Source organism: Pseudophryne corroboree, chromosome 1 (genome assembly GCF_028390025.1).
Source record: "Pseudophryne corroboree isolate aPseCor3 chromosome 1, aPseCor3.hap2, whole genome shotgun sequence".
Lineage (NCBI taxonomy): Eukaryota > Metazoa > Chordata > Amphibia > Anura > Myobatrachidae > Pseudophryne > Pseudophryne corroboree.
This window is the reverse complement of record NC_086444.1, coordinates 786,985,016-787,005,388: the sequence shown is the minus strand read 5'-3', so window position 1 is coordinate 787,005,388 and position 20,373 is coordinate 786,985,016. Positions and strand designations below refer to the sequence as shown.

At 47.7% G+C, this 20,373-nt stretch overlaps 1 protein-coding gene across 5 annotated transcripts in view; it reads right to left on the bottom strand.

Moving 5' to 3' along the window:
- Positions 1-20,373, bottom strand: part of CENPE (centromere protein E) — a 635,458-nt gene that overhangs the window by 293,022 nt on the left and 322,063 nt on the right. For all 5 annotated transcript variants that reach the window (XM_063918152.1, XM_063918161.1, XM_063918167.1 and 2 more), the window contains 2 exons: positions 12,558-12,692; positions 3,821-3,998 (listed from right to left, as the gene is read on the bottom strand). In XM_063918152.1, the coding sequence (XP_063774222.1) occupies positions 3,821-3,998; positions 12,558-12,692 (313 nt within the window). The remainder of the gene's footprint in view (positions 1-3,820; positions 3,999-12,557; positions 12,693-20,373) is intronic.

The window sequence follows — 20,373 nt, the reverse complement described above, 5'->3', positions numbered from 1 at the left end:
GTGAGCGCTTTATCCACCCTAGGGGGTGTTTCCCAACGTGCCCTATCCTCTGGCGGGAAAGGGTACGATGCCAATAACCTTTTAGGAATTATCAGTTTTTTATCGGGGGAAACCCACGCCTCATCACACACTTCATTTAATTCCTCGGATACAGGAAAAACTACAGGCAGTTTTTTCTCACCAAACATAATACCCTTTTTAGTGGTACTTGTATTATCAGAGATATGCAATACATTTTTCATTGCTTCAATCATGTAACGTGTGGCCCTAGTGGAAGTCACGTTTGTTTCATCATCGTCGACACTGGAGTCAGTATCCGTGTCTGTGTCTGCCATTTGAGGTAACGGGCGTTTTAAAGCCCCTGATGGCGTTTGAGACCCTTGGACAGGCGCAAGTTGAGTAGCCGGCTGTCTCATGTCGTCAACTGTCTGTCGTAACGAGCTGACACTGTCACGCAATTCCTTCCATAAGCTCATCCACTCAGCTGTCGACTCCCCAGGGGGTGACAACTGTATAATAGGCAATTGCTCCGCCTCCATCTCATTTTCCTCCTCAAACATGTCGACACAATCGTACCGACACACCGCACACACACACAGGGAATGCTCTTATAGAGGACAGGACCCCACTAGCCCTTTGGGGAGACAGAGGGAGAGTATGCCAGCACACACCAGAGCGCTATATATAAACAGGAATACCACTATAAAATGTGCTTTTCCCTTTATAGCTGCTGTTCGTATCAAAACTGCGCCAAATTAGTGCCCCCCCCTCTCTTTTTTACCCTTTTCTGTAGTGCAGGACTGCAGGGGAGAGTCAGGGAGACGTCCTTCCAGCGGAGCTGTGATGGAAAATGGCGCCTGTGTGCTGAGGAGATAGGCCCCGCCCCCTTCTCGGCGGCCTTTTCTCCCGCTTTTTTGTAAGTTCTGGCAGGGGTTAAAATACATCCATATAGCCCTGGGGGTTATATGTGGTGTATTTATGCCAGCCAAGGTGTTTCACATTGCTGCTCAGGGCGCCCCCCCCTAGCGCCCTGCACCCTCAGTGACCGGAGTGTGAAGTGTGCCTGAGTAACAATGGCGCACAGCTGCAGTGCCGTGCGCTACCTTGTTGAAGACTGATGTCTTCTGCCGCCGATTTTTCCGGACCTCTTCTTGCTTCTGGCTCTGTAAGGGGGCCGGCGGCGCGGCTCTGGGACCGAGCTCCGAGGCTGGGCCTGTGTTCGGTCCCTCTGGAGCTAATGGTGTCCAGTAGCCTAAGAAGCCCAATCCACTCTGCACTTTAGGTGAGTTCGCTTCTTCTCCCCTTAGTCCCTCGATGCAGTGAGCCTGTTGCCAGCAGGTCTCACTGAAAATAAAAAACCTAACACTAAAACTTTCACTAAGAAGCTCAGGAGAGCCCCTAGTGTGCACCCTTCTCGGCCGGGCACAAAAATCTAACCGAGGCTTGGAGGAGGGTCATAGGGGGAGGAGCCAGTGCACACCAGGTAGTCCTAAAGCTTTTACTTTTGTGCCCAGTCTCCTGCGGAGCCGCTATTCCCCATGGTCCTTACGGAGTTCCCAGCATCCACTAGGACGTCAGAGAAATTTATCATTTGCATACTATAAAAATTATACATAACAGTTGATTGGCTGCCATAGGCAACTTCTCACTGGCTCACTTCTACACCCTTTTCACTGCTTCATGAATAGATCCTCTAAGTTATCTTTGTTTAGTTTTGTAGAGACAGGAAAATGTATTATTTATTAACAGTTTCTTATATAGCGCAGCAAATTCCGTTGCACTTTACGGATAGGGACAAGTCAGGGGAGGATAGGTAGATTTGAGTGAGTATCATCTGCATACAGATGATACTGAAAACCAAAAGAGCCGATTAGTTTACCACGAGAATAGGTATAGACAGAGAAAAGCAGAGGACCCAAGACTGAGCCTTGCGGTACTCCAACTGAAAGAGGTAGCGAAGAGGAGGTAGATTCAGAGAAGCGAACACTGAAGGAGCGATTAGATAGATAGGCTAGGAACCAAGAAAGGGCTGTGTCTTTAAGACCTAGGGATTGTAGTGTCTGTATGAGAAGAGAGTGGTCTACAGTGTCAAATGCAGCAGATGGATCTAGAAGAATAAGTAGTGAGTAGTGGCCTTTAGACTTCGTAGTGACCAAATCATTAACCACTTTAGTCAGTGCTGTCTCTGTAGAATGTAGGGAACGGAAGCCTGACTGAAGTGGGTCCAACAAAGTGTATACGTTAAGAAAGTGTGCGTCGAGTGTAGGCAAGTCTCTCAAGTAGCTTAGAGAGACAAGGGAGCCGAGAGATAGGGCGGTAGTTTGAGAGAGCATTAGGGTCAGAATTTAGTTTTTTTTAAATGGGAGTAATCACTGCATGCTTGAAGAGTGAAGGAAAAATACCAGGAGAGAGAGAGAGAGAGAGAGAGAGAGAATACAGATGTTAGTTAAGGTAGGGATGAGCACCAGAGACAGAGCTTTACTTATTTGTGAGGGTAAAGGATCAAGATGAGAGGTAGTAGAGAAGCAGGATGAGAAGAGTGATGATACTTCATCTTCATTTGTGGGTTCAAATGAAGAAAGAGTGCCAGAGGGTTCAGGTAAAGAACGGAGCAGGTCACCGGGTGCCGAAGAGCATAACATTTCATCTCGGATCTTATCAATCTTCTCCTTGAAGTAGGAAGCAAGATCCTGTGCCTTGATGGAGGCTGGTGGGGTAGGTGAGGGAGGATTCAAAAGTGATTTAAATGTTTTAATGAGTCGTTTGGGGTTAGAGGCTTGAGCAGAGATAAGAGTTTGGAAATATGTTTGTTTGGCAGTGTCCAGGGCATTTATATAAGAATGATAGACAGTCTTATATGTCAGGAAGTCACTTGAAATACGAGATTTACGCCACTGACGTTCAAGTTTTCGTGTGAGTTTTTGTAGTTGTCTTGTTAATTTGGAGTGCCATGGTTGACATCTAGGCCTACGTGGAGTGTGATGGGTAGCTGGAGCCACTTCATCAAGGGCTAGTTTTAGAGTCTCATTCAGGTGTGATACAGCCATCTCAGGAGAGGTGAATGCAGAAATAGTTGAAAGCAGTTGTTGGAGTGAAGTGGACAGTTCTTGAAGATTAATTCTGTTAATATCTCTGCGAGTTTGAGGAAGATTGGAGGATTTCAGCAACACAGGGTTTGAATTAATGGAGGAGAGCATGCAGGTGATAAGGTTGTGATCTGAGAGGGGGAAAGGAGTGTTCGCGAGTTCAGAGATGGAGCATAGTCTGGTGAATACTAGATCAAGGCAGTGGCCCCCCTGATGAGTAGAGGAGTCAGTCCATTGGGAGAGGCCAAGAGAGGTGGTTAGAGAGTAGTTTGGAGGCGTGAGCAGCAGATTTTGGACAATCAATGGCAATATTGAAATCACACATGATAATGGTGGAGATGTCAGAGGATAGGAAGTGAGGGAGACAGGCAGAAATATACGTTTGTTCTGTTAACTCAATAGCACCATTTATCTAAAAGTACTGCACTACATTTAATCTTATAATTGGGACATGTCAGGTAAGGTCATTAAGAACAGTTAGGCATAAGCTACCTCCCCATCCACACAGTATGTGATTTTGACTTATCCGAGAATCGATACGCTGCAAAAAAACAGATTTTATCTTGCAGTTGTGATTTTGTAGTCCTAAGAACCCTCAAAAACACTCAGATATTCAAATCAGAGGATAATATCACACAAAACAGCATTTTATACATGTGGTCATGAACCAACATATTAATAAGCTCTTCCACATCCGCAATAAAACAAGCACTTTACTGAAAACCTAAACCAACCTTTAGGGACTCTACCAGCCAGGAGGCCACTGAGCTTGTTAATCTCACTGAAGGAGCACTGCAGTTCTTTCTGTAAGTCTGCTTGCATTCGTCTGTAACTGGACTTCTCCATCTCCAGCTGCTTCTCACACATAGAAGCATCTTTTTCTCTTTGATTACATCGAACCGAGAGCTCCTCCTACAAGAGACAGACAAGGCGAATATAATAAAATTATTATTTCTGTAATATCAGATTACAAAGCATTAGGGAAAAAAAAAAAAAATAGGATTTTAAATACCTACCGGTAAATCCTTTTCTCATAGTCCATAAGGGATATTGGGGACAGAATTAGTACAATGGGGTATAGATGGGTCCAAAGGAGCGAGTGCACTTTAAATTTCTTTAACTGGGTGCGCTGGCTCCTCCACTCTATGCCTCCTCCTACATGTCCGTTATAGGTAAAACAGTGCCCGCAGAAGAATGACATACTTGAGAGAAGGAACATAACAATAAAGGTGGTGAGAATTACATACCAGCACACCAAAACATAACCAGGCCAGCAACATCTGGCAACAGTAACAGCAAAAGAACAGATAACCTGCAGAAAGTAACTGCACAGAGGCGGGCGCCCAATATCACTTATGGACTACGAGAAAAGGATTTACTTGTAGGTATTTAAAATACTATTTTCTTTTGCATCCATAAGGGATATTGGGGACAGAATTAATACGATGAGGATGTCCCAAAGTTTCCAGAACGGGCGGGAACAATCGGAGACTGCTGCAGCACCGCCTGTCCAAACTGGGTATCCTCCTTGGCCAGGGTATCAAATTTGAAGAATTTCACAAAAGTGTCCTTCCCAGACCAGGTAGCAGCTTGGCATAGTTGAAAGGCCGAGACTCCTCGGGCAGCCGCCGAGGAAGAGCCCACTGACCTTGTAGAGTGGGACTTCAGAGACAAAGGTTGATTCAGCTGAAATGCAGAGATGACCTTCGACAGGAACTGCTGTCTAGTCCAGAGCTCCGCTCTGTCCTCGTAAAAGACCAAGTATGGACATTTACATGATAAGGCCCCTAATTCTGAGACACATCGAACAGAAGCCAGGTCAGTAACATCAGAGTCTTCAATGTGAGGTACTTGTCTCCCATAGTCAGAGGTTCAAACCAGGAGGACTGTAGAAATTTGAAGAGGACATCCAAATCCCAGGTAGGCGGCACAAGAGGTGGTTTTATGTGTAGTACCCCTTGCAAGAAGGTCTGCCCTTCTGGCAACACCGCCAATTTCTTCTGGAAGAATAAGGAAAGAGCAGAAATCTGGACCTTAATGGAACCCAGGCGCAAACCCTTATCCACATCAGCCTGCAGGAAACATAAGAAACGTCCCAAGTGAAACTCTGCAGGCGTATACGTACATTCCTCGCACCAAGAGACAAATCTCCTCCAAATACGATAGTGTTTTGACGTCACCGGTTTCCTGGTCTGAACCATAGAAGCAATAACTTTTTGGAATAGCCCTTGTGAGCTAGGATGTACCGCTCAACATCCATGCCGTCAAACGAAGTCGCCATAAGTCCGAGTAAACAGACTGTCCTTGTTGAAGATGATCTCCTTAGTGGTAGAGGCCAAGGGTCTTCGATGGACATGTCCTCAGAGGCCAATCCGGGGCAATCAGAATTGCCTGGACTCTGATTTCTGATTCGCTTGAGCACCCTTGGGAGCAATGGAATCAGAGGAAATACGTAGCAGGTAAGGCCAAGGCGACAGTGCATCCACTGCCCTCGCCTGAGGGTCCATGGATCGTGAGCAATAGCAGTGAAGCTTCTTGTTGAGTCGATAAGCCATCATGTCTTTTTGTGGGCAGCCCCACCGGTGGATGACCTGTTGGAACACCGGATGGTGGAGTCCACATTCCCCTGTGACAACTTAAGAAGTTTGCTTCCCAGTTGTCCACACCCAGAATAAAGCTTGCCGACATGGCTCTTGCATTTCTTTTAGCCCAGAGGAGTATCTTTGACACCTCTCGCATGCAGGCTCTGCTTTTTGACAATCCATGTCGATTGATATACGCCACTGCTGTGGCGTTGTCCAACTGTACTTGGATCGCGTGATCTTTGAGCAGAGAAGAGGTCTGAAGCAGGGCATTGTAGATCGCCCGAAGTTCCAGAATGTTGATCGGAAGGAGACTTTCGTGAGCTGATCACCTACCCTGGAACTGCGCCCCTTGGGTGACAGCTCCCCATCCTCTCAGGCTCGCATCCGTCATGAGGAGGGTCGAATCCCGAAACTTTGGTCTTCCGGGAGACTGGATGACTAACCACAACAGGAGGGAAATCCTGGCCTGAGAGGACAGCCAGATTAGCCAGTGCATCTGTAGATGTGAGCCGTACCACTTGTCCAGGAGATTCAATAGAAATGTTCTGGCATGGAACCTCCCACATTGGATTGCTTCACATGAGGCGACAATCTTTCCCAGCAATCGTATGCAAAGATGGATGGACACTCGAGTAGGCCGGAGCACCATTCAGACCATCTCCTGAAGTGTTGCGCCTTGTCCTTTGGTAGGAACACCTTCTGTACCACAGTATCCAGCAACATCCCCAGGTACAGGAGCCTCTGAGTTGTCTCCAGGGGGGGACTTCAGTAAATTGAGGATCCACCCATGGTGTGACAGAAGATGGAAAGTGCGGTTGATCTGGTACAATAAAAGCTCCCTGGATCTTGCATTGATCAGAAGATCGTCCAGGTAAGGGACCACACTGACCCCCTGTACCTGGAGTTGAAACATCATAACCTTCGTAAAAACCCTCGAAGCTGAGGACAGGCTGAAGGGTAGGGCCTTGAACTAGTAGTGATCATCCACCAGGCAAAACCTCAGGTATGTTTGATGAGGTGGCCAAATCGGAATATGAAGGTAGTAAGCCTCGATATCCAGGGAGACCATGAATTCTTGTTCCTCCAGGCCTGCAATCACTGCTTGCAAGGATTCCATTTTGAACTTAAAGACCTTCAGGTAAGGAATCAAGGATTTTAGACTCGATATGAGCCTTACCGAACCATCCAGTTTCTGTACCACAAACAGGTTGGAGTAATAACCCTTGCCTCGTTGTGGTATTGGTACTGGAACAATGACGTGGGACTGGACCTGCAAATCCTCCAAAGATGGTATGCCAAATTTGAAAACTCGTTGGGGAGGAACAGAGTCGAACTCCAGCTTGTAGCCCAGAGAAATGAGATCCGTGACCCAGGTATCCGGGCAGGAAGCCTCCCAGACGTGGCTGAAGTGACGCAGTCGAGCTCCAACCTTGAAATCCCCTCGTGGTGCGTGGGCACAGTCATGCTAAGGTCTTAGCGGAAGCAGAACTGGTGGTCTGGTCCTAAGAGCGGGTGCTTGCAGGTTTTCTTGAGATATCTCTGGTGCCTCTAGTTGAATGTTAGGCACCTCTGGCTTTAGATCGAAATCTGTTAGACCGAAAGACCACAGACTGCCTCCCGTGCTGGAGTGTCTCGCCAGCGGGGCCCAAGAGGGGTTAAAAAAGGACTTTAATTACCTACCGGTAAATCCTTTTCTCGTAGTCCGTAGAGGATGCTGGGGTCCATGTTAGCAACATAGGGTATAGACTGGTCCATCAGGGGCCATGGACACTTTAAGAGTTTGAGTGTGGGCTGGCTCCTCCCTCTATGCCCCTCCTACCAGACAGTGTCTAGAAACTTTTGCCAGAGGAGACAGACAACTTCGAGAGAAGGATTTTACACAGACAGTGGCGAGATTCACACCAGCTCACACATACAAGGCAAACCAAGCTAACCAGCTTGAAAACTCAGCAACTGCTGAACAAGAATACTTAAAGTAACAAAACAGTACTTAACCAAGAACAAAGCAGTATTGAACCTTGTATCCACTGCAGGATCACGAAGATCTGGGCGGGCGCCTAGCATCCTCTACGGACTACGAGAAAAGGCTTTACTGGAGTCCATATTAGTACCATGGGGATGTACCAAAGCTCCCAGAACAGGAGGGAGAGCGCGGAGGCTCCTGCAGAACCGATTGACCAAACCTTAGGTCCTCAGTGGCCAAAGTATCGAACTTGTAGAACTTAGCAAACTTGTTCGACCCAGACCAAGTAGCTGCTCGGGCAAAGTTGTAAAGCCGGACACCCCGGGCAGCCGACCTTATGAGTAGAGTGGGCCTTAACAGATTTGGGACACTGCAATCCTGCCGTAGAATATGCATGCTGGATAGTGACCCTGATCCAGCGAGAGATAGTCTGCTTAGACGCAAGACACCCAATTTTCTTGGGATCATACAGGACAGAGTCCTATTTTCTGTGACGAGCAGTCCTCTTCACAGATTTTCAGAGCCCTTACAACATCCAAGGAATTTGACGAAAATGAGGAGTCAGTAGCAACTGGCACCACAATAGGTTGGTTGATATGAAAAGCCGACACAACCTTTGGAAGGAACTGCTGATGAGTCCGGAGCTCAGCTATATCTTCATGGAAGATCAAGTGGGGGCTTTTACAAGACAAAACCCAACTCAGACACACATCTGGCAAGTAGCTAAAGCCAACAAAGTGACAGCCTTCCACGTGAGAAACTTGACCTCAACCTCCTGCAGAGGCTCGAACCAATCCGATTGAGGAACTGTAACACCACATTAAGATCCCAGGGTGCCCTAGGTGGCACAAAGGGAGGCCGGATGTGCAGAACCCCTTTCAAGATAGTCTGAACCTCAGGGAGGGAAGCCAGTTTCTGGAAGAAAATGGATAAGGCCAAATCCTGGACCTTTATGGATCCCAAATTCAGGCCCATATCCACACCTGCTTGCCCAAAGAGGAGAAACCGTCCCAGTTGAAACTCCACCGTAGGAAACTTCTTGGATTCACACCAAGCTGCATACTTTTTCCAAATGAGCTGGTAATGTTTAGACGTTACTTCTTTCCTATCCTGTATCAGGGTAGGAATAACCTTGTTCGGAATGCCCTTCCGAGCAAATATCTGGCGTTCAACCTCCATGCCAAACGTAGCCGTGGTAAGTCTTGATAAGCGAACGGCCCCTGTTGCAGAAGGTCCTTGCGAAAAGGAAGAGGCCTCAGATCTTCCAGCAGTAGATACAGAAGATACGCTTACCAAGCCCTTCTTGGCCAGACCGGAGCAATGAGGATTGCCTGAAATCTTGTTTTTACGAGTTTTAGAATCCTTGGAATGAGTGGAAGTGGAGGAAACACGTACACTGACTGGAACACCCATGGAGTTACCAGGGCGTCCACCGCCACTGTTTGTGGGTCTCTTGACCTGGAACAGTACCTCCAAAGCTTCTTGTTGAGATGGGAGGCCATCATATCTATTCGAGATACACCCCAAAGATTTGTCACTTCCGTGAACACCTCTGGATGGAGCTCGCGTCTGCTGAGAAAGTCCGCTTCCCAGTGGTCCCAGCGCCAACGCGTGCCTTTCTGGCCAGAGGAGGATTCTTCTTACCTTTGACATTGCAGCTCTGCTCTTCGTTCCCCCCTGTCGGTTTATGTAGGCCATCGTCGTTACATTGTCAGACTGCACCAGAATTGCCCGATCTTGTAGAAGATGTGCCGCTTGTAGAAGACCGTTGTACCACGGCCCTTAGTTCCAGAATGTTGATTGGAAGAGTGGATCCCAGGCTTGACCACCTTCCTCGGAAGGTTTCCCCTTGGGTAACTGCGCCCCAACCTCTGAGACTTGCATCCGTGGTTAGAAGGATCCAGTTCTGAATCCCGAACCTACGGCACTCTAGAAGGTGAGGCAATTGTAGCCACCACAGGAGTGAAATCCTGGCTTTAGGGGACAGAGTTATCCTTTGGTGCATGTGCAGATAAGACCCCGACCACTTGTTGAGGAGATCCAGTTGGATGGACGGTGCATGAAATCTTCTGTACTGAAGCGCCTCGTAGGAGGCAACCATCTTCCCCAGAAGGCGAATGCACTGATGAACAGATACCCGGGAAGGCTTCAAGACATCCTAGACCATAGTTTGGATCACCAATGCTTTCTCCACTGGTAGAAATACCCTCTACACTTCCGTGTCGAGGATCATCCCCAGGAAAGACAATCTCCTTGTCGGCTCCATATGTGACTTGGGAAGAGTCAGGATCAATCCATGTTCCCTGAGCAGGATCAATCCAACATCTCCCTGGAAGATGTCTTTATCAGCAGATCGACCAGATAAGGAATTATATTCACCACCTGCATGCGGAGGAGAATCATCATCTCTGCCATTACCTTGGTGAATACCCTCGGTGCTGTGGAGGTGCCGAACGGCAGTGCCTGGAACTGATAGTGACAGTCCAACAGCGCAAATCTGGCGTGTCGGCCAAATCGTAATGTGGAGATACGCAGCCTTGATGTCTAAGGACACCCGAAACTCTCCCTCCTCCAGCCCTGAGATCACCGCTCTTAGAGACTCCATTTTGAAATTGAATTCCCTCAGATAAGGGTTTTGCAACTTCAGGTTCAAAATTGGCCTGACCGAACTATCCGGTTTCGGTACCACAAATAGGTTTGAATAGTAACCCTGGTTTACCAGATGAGGTGGAACTGGAACAATTACATCTGACCTTTCCAATTTTGAATGGATTCCTGAAGTACAGCCCTTTCTGTCAGCAAAGCTGGCAAGCCTGATTTGAAGAACCTGTGGGGTGGGAGCTCTTGAAACTCCAGTCTGTACCCCTGGGACACAATATCCTGTACCCAGGGATCCAGACCGGACAACACCCAGACGTGACTGAAACGTCTGAGCCTCGCTCCCACCTGCCCGTTCTCCAGGCAGGGAGGTCCACCGTCATGCTGACGATTTTGAGGACACAGAGGCAGGTTTCTGGTCTTGGGAACCTGCAGGTGCCGGATTTTTGGCTTTTGCTCGCCCACCTCTGAAGAAAGTGGTAGGAGTCTTGGACTTTTTAGCTTTTGCAGACCGAAAGGACTGCATAGAGGACGTAGAAAAAGGTTTCTGTCGTCTGAGAGAAGAAAGGTTGACTTACCAGTGGTTGCCGTGGAAATCCACGCATTCAATGCTTCCCCAAATAGAGCCTGACCTGTGAAGGGTAGGTTCTCCACACTTCTCATGGATTCCACGTCTGCAAACCATTGGCGTAGCCAGAGCCCCCTGCGTGCCTAGACAGCCATGAACGATGTCCTTGCAGTCAGATTACCCAGGTCCTTCATGGCCTCCACCATGAAACCAGCCGAATCCTGTATGATACGTAAAAAACAATTCAATGTCACTTCTATCCATAGAATCTAAGACCACTTTACTATGGCTTTAGAAATTCATGCACAGGTAATCGTGGGCCTTAACGCCACTCCTGAAGCAGTGTATATGGATTTCAGCGTAGTTTCAATCTTGTGGCCTGCCGGTTCTTTCAAAGCGGTAGACCCAGGGACAGGTAAACCCGCCCCCACCCCGTTCCTGAATTAAGTACCAACATTTTGCTAGTAGCAACTGTATTTATGCTAATCTGGTGGACAAACTTGATTCTATAGAAGCACAGGCAAGCTGATGGGCCTACACCAGGGACGCTGACTAGTAGTTCCTGAGCGGCCTCTACATCTTGTGGTGGTGGTGGGAGAAAGAGAGAGAGAGAGAAAAAAATTCTAATAAATTGATCCTTGAGTTATTCAGACAGTTTAAGAGAGTTTCACTCACAATTTGGATAAAACCCTACGCCTGAACGTGAATAGCAACTTCTCCACAGCCCTCATACACACACACTCTCGCACCTTACTAAACATAGATTCAGGCTCAGTGGGACTCATGAAGTGGAGACTGGAGTTCCCGGGTCTTTCTTTAAAATTGATCCTAGAGGCCAACACTTACTTGGATAAAACATTGGGTTCCATTTCATATTCAGAAATGCACCAGAAAATCTTACATAGAGCATACGTCACCCCAAAGTTGCGACACCTTATTGGAGCTGCCTCCTCATCCCATTGCTTCAAATGCGCTGCTCCAGAAGCAGACCTGGTTCATTGTCTATGGTCCTGCCCTAATGTGCAGGCACTATGGCAAGCACTCCAGTCATATCACAATAGACCTACAGATACAGTTTGATATCACTAAAACATGGGCATTTTGGGGCATATATCCGAAATCCTCTCCTATCAGGCTATCTAAAGGACAACGTATTTTACTGATTAAACTAGCAGCAGCCACTAAGAAGACAATCCTCTCCCAGTGGATCTCTGCTGACCCCATACCCATCTCACTAGTACACCCTAGGATCTCTCAACTTTTCCACCTCGACTGGACTAACACCACTTTACAGAAGGAAAAACTGACTGCACAGTACTTTCATACTTGGTTACCCTATGTTCTGACTCTTTCCCCGATCATAAAAGGCACTACGAAAATGTTTTAAGGATACTAAATGGTATCTTTTGGAGTCTCTTGATTCCGCACCCCCCTTCTGATTACACTGCTCCTAAATGTTCAACTGACCCAATTGTTGTTCCCTATTGTTGACACGATATTTGTTTGCCTCCTCGAGTGCATAGTTTTGATATCGCTAGGGGTCTACGTGGGGCACTGTTACAATAACAATTATTTTCACTATTACGATATTACACATCTCTAAATGTTCTTATGTATAACATGTTATTATTATTTGTATGTTATTGATGTTCACCTGTAGAAAAAAAAAAAAGAAAAAGAAAAAAAAAAAATAAAAAGTTTCACTCTGCTACACTGTAGTTCACAAGACTGTTTGGAAGACAATAATTCCTGCTCACCATTTGCTCTTTCAGCTCCATATTTTCACTCCTTAGGAAGGCAGCTTCCCTCTGAGCATCTCGAGTCACTGTTTCAGCATCGCTAAGAGAATGCCTCAACTGAAACACTTCTTCACAGAGCTTATCGCCTTCTCCCTGAAATAAAGCAATAATCCATTGTTAAATATAGGTGGGCAATCTTTACTATGTACAAAGTATTCTATGTGGCCAGTACATACTAGATTAATACTCCGTACAATGTTCTGTTGCAACACATCACTGTACCCTGCAGGGAAGGAGTTGCAACGAGCGGGTCATTATGCTCTGTTCCAACACATTACTGTACTCTGTGATCCTCTACACAGAACGGAACTCTGCAATGTAGAGTTCCATATGTAGCTACAGTACATCAGGGTGTCAGGCGACAGAGGTTTAGCCTGCTTGGCATCCACACTTATAGACACTACATATTGCATTCAATGCAACCTCTATATGGAAATCGTTTTAGAATTGTGTATTGCCAGGTGTGGCTTATGGGTCCCTATAGGAGTCATGGCCACCAGTAGTGCCCAGGTTACAAGAGGTAGATACCAGCATGTTAAAACAGAGGATTATTTCTGCTTAGGTATCCCAGGTATGTATACCCTAACGTATAATGTATACTAGGATTAAACTATGCATTACAGTATGCAAGACACTGGTACCATGTCTGCAATACACCATTAGCTACCACTTTGCTAGACAAGATCTGGGCACCATCCCTCTATACATGGCTAGACAACTCTTCAGTGTACATTGAAAGGACATTTTATTTTAAGCTGTATTTCATTGTACCTTGTTCCTCATATCAATCTGCTGTGACAGCTCATGGAAATGTACAGATTTATTAACCAAATCATGAAAGAGGCACAATATTTCACTATGTACTTGCGACATAAAATAGGATTTTAATTACCTACCGGTAAATCCTTTTACGTAGTCCATAAGGGATATTGGGAAATCTAGTACGATAGGGTATAGACTGGGTCCAAAGAAGTCGGTGCACTTTTCAATTTCTTCACTGGGTTTGCTGGCTCTTCCCCTCTATGCCCCCTCCCACAGGCAGTTATAGGTAAAAACGTGCCCGAAGGAGAAAGGACAAATATGAGAGAAGGAAACACGACAACAAAGTGGTGAGATTTATAAAACAAGCACACCACCACACCACTAACATACAATGGCCAGCAACTGCTAGAAACAACAGCAACAGTTGAACAGGTAACCTGCAGAAAAGTCAACGCACTGAGGTGGGCGACCAATATCCCTTACGGACTAAGAGAAAAGGATTTACCGGTAGGTAATTAAAATCCTATTTTCTCTAGTATCCATAAGGGATATTGGGGGAAACTAGTAAGATGGTGATGTCCCAAAGCTTCCAGAACGGGCGGGAACGTGCAGAGACTGCTGCAGTACCGCCTGCCCAAACTGGGTATCCTCTTTGGCCAGGGTATCAAATTTGTAGAACTTCACAAAGGTGTTCTTCCCCGACCAGGTAAAAGCTCGGCAGAGTTGCAAGGCCGAGACTACACGGGCAGCAGCTTAGGAAGAGCCCACTGATCTTGTAGAGTGGGCCTTCAGAGACTGAGAAAATAAGAATTTACTCACCGGTAATTCTATTTCTCGTAGTCCGTAGTGGATGCTGGGGACTCCGTAAGGACCATGGGGAATAGACAGGCTCCGCAGGAGACTGGGCACTCTAAAGAAAGATTAGGTACTATCTGGTGTGCACTGGCTCCTCCCTCTATGCCCCTCCTCCAGACCTCAGTTAGGGAAACTGCCTGGAAGAGCTGGCATTACAAGGAAAGGATTTTGGAATCCAGGGTAAGACTCATACCAGCCACACCAATCACACCGTACAACTTGTGATAACTTACCCAGTTAACAGTATGAACAACAACTGAGCATCACTCAACGGATGGCTCATAACAATAACCCTTTATTAAGCAATAACTATATACACTTATTGCAGAAAGTCCGCACTTGGGACGGGCGCCCAGCATCCACTACGGACTACGAGAAAATAAGAATTTACTCACCGGTAATTCTATTTCTCGTAGTCCGTAGTGGATGCTGGGAACTCCGTAAGGACCATGGGGAATAGCGGGCTCCGAAGGAGGCTGGGCACTCTAGAAAGATTTATGACTACCTGGTGTGCACTGGCTCCTCCCACTATGACCCTCCTCCAAGCCTCAGTTAGGACACTGTGCCCGGACGAGCTGACATAATAAGGAAGGATTTAGAATCCCGGGTAAGACTCTTACCAGCCACACCAATCACACCGTACAACTCGTGATACTATATCCAGTTTGACAGTATGAAAACAACTGAGCCTCTCAACAGATGGCTCAATAACCCTTTAGTTAACAATAACTATTTACAAGTATTGCAGACAATCCGCACTTGGGATGGGCGCCCAGCATCCACTACGGACTACGAGAAATAGAATTACCAGTGAGTAAATTCTTATTTTCTCTAACGTCCTAGTGGATGCTGGGAACTCCGTAAGGACCATGGGGATTATACCAAAGCTCCCAAACGGGCGGGAGAGTGCGGATGACTCTGTAGCACCGAATGAGAGAACTCCAGGTCCTCCTCAGCCAGGGTATCAAATTTGTAGAATTTTGCAAACGTGTTTGCCCCTGACCAAGTAGCTGCTCGGCAAAGTTGTAAAGCAGAGACCCCTCGGGCAGCCGCCCAAGATGAGCCCACCTTCCTTGTGGAATGGGCATTTACAGATTGTGGCTGTGGTAGGCCTGCCACAGAATGTGCAAGCTGAATTGTACTACAAATCCAGCAAGCAATAGACTGCTTAGAAGCAGGAGCACCCAGCTTGTTGGGTGCACACAGGATAAACAGCGAGTCAGATTTTCTGACTCCAGCTGTCCTAGAAACATATATTTTCAGGGCCCTGACAACGTCTAGCAACTTGGAGTCCTCCAATTCACTAGTAGCCGCCGGCACCACAATAGGCTGGTTCAGGTGAAACGCTGACACCACCTTAGGGAGAAATTGGGGACGAGTCCTCAATTCTGCCCTATCCATATGGAAAATCAGATAAGGGCTTTTACATGATAAAGCCGCCAATTCTGACACTCGCCTGGCTAAAGCCAAGGCCAATAACATGACCACTTTCCACGTGAGATACTTCAGATCCACGGTTTTTAGTGGCTCAAACCAATGTGATTTTAAGAAACTCAACATCACGTTGAGATCCCAAGGTGCCACAGGAGGCACAAACGGGGGCTGAATATGCAGCACTCCTTTCACAATGTCTGAACTTCAGGTACTGAAGCTAGTTCTTTTTGAAAGAAAATCGACAGAGCCGAGATCTGTACTTTAATGGAGCCTAGTTTTAGGCCCATATTCACTCCTGCTTGCAGGAAATGCAGAAATCGACCTAGTTGAAATTCCTCTGTTGGGGCCTTTTTGGCCTCGCACCATGCAACATATTTCCGCCATATTCGGTGATAATGCTTTGCTGTAACATCTTTCCTGGCTTTAATAAGCGTAGGAATGACTTCTTCCGGAATACCCTTTTCCTTCAGGATCCGGCGTACAATCGTCATGCCGTCAAACGCAGCCGCGGTAAGTCTTGGAACAGACAGGGCCCCTGCTGACGCAGGTCCTGTGAGCGGCAGAGGCCATGGGTCCTCTGATATCATTTTCTGAAGTTCCGGGTACCAAGCCCTTCTTGGCCAATCCGGAACCACGAGTATCGTTCTTACTCCTCGCCATCTTATTATTCTCAGTACCTTTGTTATGAGAGGCAGAGGAGGGAACACATAAACAGACTAGTACACCCACGGTGTCACTAGAGCGTCCACAGCTATCGCCTGAGGGTCCCTTGACCTGGCGCAATATCTCTTTAGCTTTTTGTTGAGGCGGGACGCCATCATGTCCACCTGTGGCCTTTCCCAACGGTTTACCAACAGCAGGAAGACTTCTGGATGAAGTCCCCACTCTCCCGGGTGTAGGTCGTGTCTGCTGAGGAAGTCTGCTTCCCAGTTGTCCACTCCCGGAATGAACACTGCTGACAGTGCTAGTACGTGATTTTCCGCCCATCGGAGAATCCTTGTGGCTTCTGCCATTGCCATCCTGCTTCTTGTGCCGCCCTGTCGGTTCACATGGGCGACTGCCGTGAGGTTGTCTGACTGTATCAGTACCGGCTGATTTTGAAGCAGGGGCCTTGCCTGACTTAGGGCATTGTAAATGTCCCTCAGTTCCAGAATTTATATGTAGGGAAGTCTCCTGACTTGACCATAGGCCCTGGAAGTTTCTTCCCTGTGTGACTGCTCCCCAGCCTCGAAGGCTGGCATCCGTGGTCACCAGGACCCAGTCCTGTATGCCGAAACTGCGGCCCTCTAGAAGATGAGCACCCTGCAGCCACCACAGTAGAGACACCCTGGTCCTTGGAGACAGGGTTATCATTTGATGCATTTGAAGATGCGATCCCGACCACTTATCCAAGAGGTCCCACTGGAAAGTCCTCGCATGGAACCTGCCGAATGGAATTGCTTCGTATGAAGCCACCATTTTTCCCAGGACTCGTGTGCAACGATGCACCGATACCCTTTTTGGGTTTAGGAGGTCTCTGACTAGAGATGACAGCTCCTTGGCTTTCTCCTGCGGGAGAAACACTTTTTTCTGTTCTGTGTCCAAAATCATCCCCAGGAACAGTAAGCGAGTGGAAGGAACCAGCTGTGACTTAGGAATGTTCAGAATCCAGCCATGCTGTTGTAGCACCTCCTGAGATAGTGCTACTCCGACCAGTAACTGCTCCATGGACCTTGCCTTTATAAGGAGATCGTCCAAGTATGGGATAAATAAAAACTCCCTTTTTATGAAGGAGTATCATTATTTCTGCCATTACCTTGGTAAACACCCTCGGTGCCGTGGACAGTCCAAACGGTAGTGTCTGGAATTGGTAATGGCAATCCTGTACCACAATCTGAGGTACTCCTGGTGAGGAAGGTAAATAGGGACATGCAGGTAAGCATCTTTGATGTCCAGGGATACCATGTAATCCCCCTCGTCCAGGCTTGCAATAACCGCCCTGAGCGATTCCATCTTGAACTTTGTTATGTAAGTGTTCAAGGATTTCCATTTTAAAATGGGTCTCACCGAACCGGCTGGTTTCGGTACCACAAACAGTGTGGAATAGTAACCCCGTCCTTGTTGAAGTAGGGGCACCTTGACTATCACCTGCTGGGAATACAGCTTGTGAATTGCCTCTAGCACAGCCTCCCTGCCTGAGGGAGTTGTCGGCAAGGCAGATTTGAGTAAACGGCGGGGGGGGAGACGCCTCGACTTCCAGCTTGTACCCCTGAAATATTACTTGAAGGATCCAGGGATCCACCTGTGAGCGAGCCCACTGATCGCTGAAATTTTTGAGGCGGCCCCCCACCGTACCTGGCTACGCCTGTGGAGCCCCCGCGTCATGCGGTGTACTCAGAGGAAGCAGGGGAAGAATTTTGATTCTGGGAACTGGCTGCTGGTGCAGCTTTTTTCCTCTTCCCTCGTTTGACCCGCCTGCTTTTTTGAAGCCGAAAGGACTGTACCTGATAATACAGTGCTTTTCTTAGGCTGTGAGGAAACCTGAGGTAAAATATTTTCATCCCAGCTGTAGCTGTGGATACGAGGTCCCAGAGACCATCCCCAACCAACTCCTCACCCTTATAAGGCTCTATGTGCCTTTCAAAGTCAACATCACCTGTCCAGTGTCGGGTCTCCAATACCCTCCTGACAGAATGGACATTGCAATAATTCAGGATGCCAGCCGGCAAAATATTCCTCTGTGCAATCCTCATATATAAGACGACGTCTTATGTTCGCAAAATAGTATCCCTGTTTGAAAGGGGTACAGACCACGCTGCAGCAGACTGCAGGTCTCAGTCTAGTACCTGAGTGTGTAAATACAGACTTCAGGATAGCCTCCTGCTATTTATCAGCAGGTACCTTCAAAGTGGCCGTATCCTAAGACGGCAGTGCCACCTTGACAAACGTGTGAACGCCTTATCCACCCTAGGGGATATCTCCCAGCGTAACTTATCCTCTGGCGGGAAAGGGTACGCCATCAGTAACTTGTTAGAAATTACCAGTTTCTTATCGGGGAAACCCACGCTTTTTCACACTTCATTCACTCATTTGATGGGGGAACAAAACACTGCCTGCTTTTTCTCCCCACACATAAAACCCTTTGTTTTTAGTGGTACTTGGGTTAATGTCAGAAATGTGTAACACATTTTATATTGCCGGGATCATGTAACGGATGTTCCTAGTAGATTGTGTACATGTCTCAACCTCGTCGACACTGGAGTCAGACTCCGTGTCGACATCTGTGTCTGCCATCTGAGGGAGCGTTGATGGCCTTTGAGACGCCTGGGCAGGCGCAGGCTGAGAAGCCGGCTGTCCCATAGCTGTTACGTCATCCAGCCTTTTATGTAAGGAGTTGACACTGTCGGTTAATACCTTCCACCTATCCATCCACTCTGGTGTCGGCCCACAGGGGCGACATCTCATTTATCGGCATCTGCTCCGCCTCCACATAAGTCTCCTCATCAAACATGTCGACACAGCCGTACCGACACCGCACACACACAAGGAATGCTCCAATGAGGATAGGACCCACAAAAGCCCTTTGGGGGGACAGAGTGAGAGTATGCCAGCACACACCAGAGCGCTATATAATGCAGGGACTAACTGAGTTATGTCCCCTATAGCTGCTTTTATATAATTTATACTGCGCCTAAATTTAGTGCCCCCCCTCTCTGTTTTAACCCTGTTCTGTAGTGTAGACTGCAGGGGAGAGCCAGGGAGCTTCCTTCCATCGGATCTGTGAAGGAGAAATGGCGCCAGTGTGCTGCAGGAGATAGCTCCGCCCCTTTTCCGCGGACTATTCTCCCGCTTTTTTCTGGATTCTGGCAGGGGTATTTTCCACATATAGCCTCTGGGGCTATATATTGTGGTATTTTTGCCAGCCAAGGTGTTATTATTGCTTCTCAGGGCGCCCCCCCCAGCGCCCTGCACCCTCAGTGACCGGAGTGTGAAGTGTGTATGAGGAGCAATGGCGCACAGCTGCAGTGCTGTGCGCTACCTTGGTGAAGACTGATGTCTTCTGCCGACGATTTTACGGACCTCTTCTTGCTTCTGGCTCTGTAAGGGGGGCGGCGGCGCGGCTCCGGGACCGAACACCAAGGACTGGGCCTGCGGTCGATCCCTCTGGAGCTAATGGTGTCCAGTAGCCTAAGAAGCCCAATCCGGCTGCAAGCAGGCGAGTTCGCTTCTTCTCCCCTTAGTCCCTCGCTGCAGTGAGCCTGTTGCCAGCAGGTCTCACTGAAAATAAAAAAAATAAATCTATACTTTCTTTCTAAGGGCTCAGGAGAGCCCCTAGTGTGCATCCAACCTTGGCCGGGCACAAGATCTAACTAAGGCTTGGAGGAGGGTCATAGTGGGAGGAGCCAGTGCACACCAGGTAGTCATAAATCTTTCTAGAGTGCCCAGCCTCCTTCGGAGCCCGCTATTCCCCATGGTCCTTACGGAGTTCCCAGCATCCACTAGGACGTTAGAGAAATAGAATTACCGGTGAGTAAATTCTTATTTTCTCTAACGTCCTAGTGGATGCTGGGGACTCCGTAAGGACCATGGGGATTATAACAAAGCTCCCAAACGGGCGGGAGAGTGGGCAAACACAAGGTCCTCCTCAGCCAGGGTATCAAACTTGTAGAACTTAGCAAAGGTGTTTGAACCCGACCAAGTAGCAGTTTGGCAAAGCTGAGGCAGCCGCCCAAGAAGAGCCCAC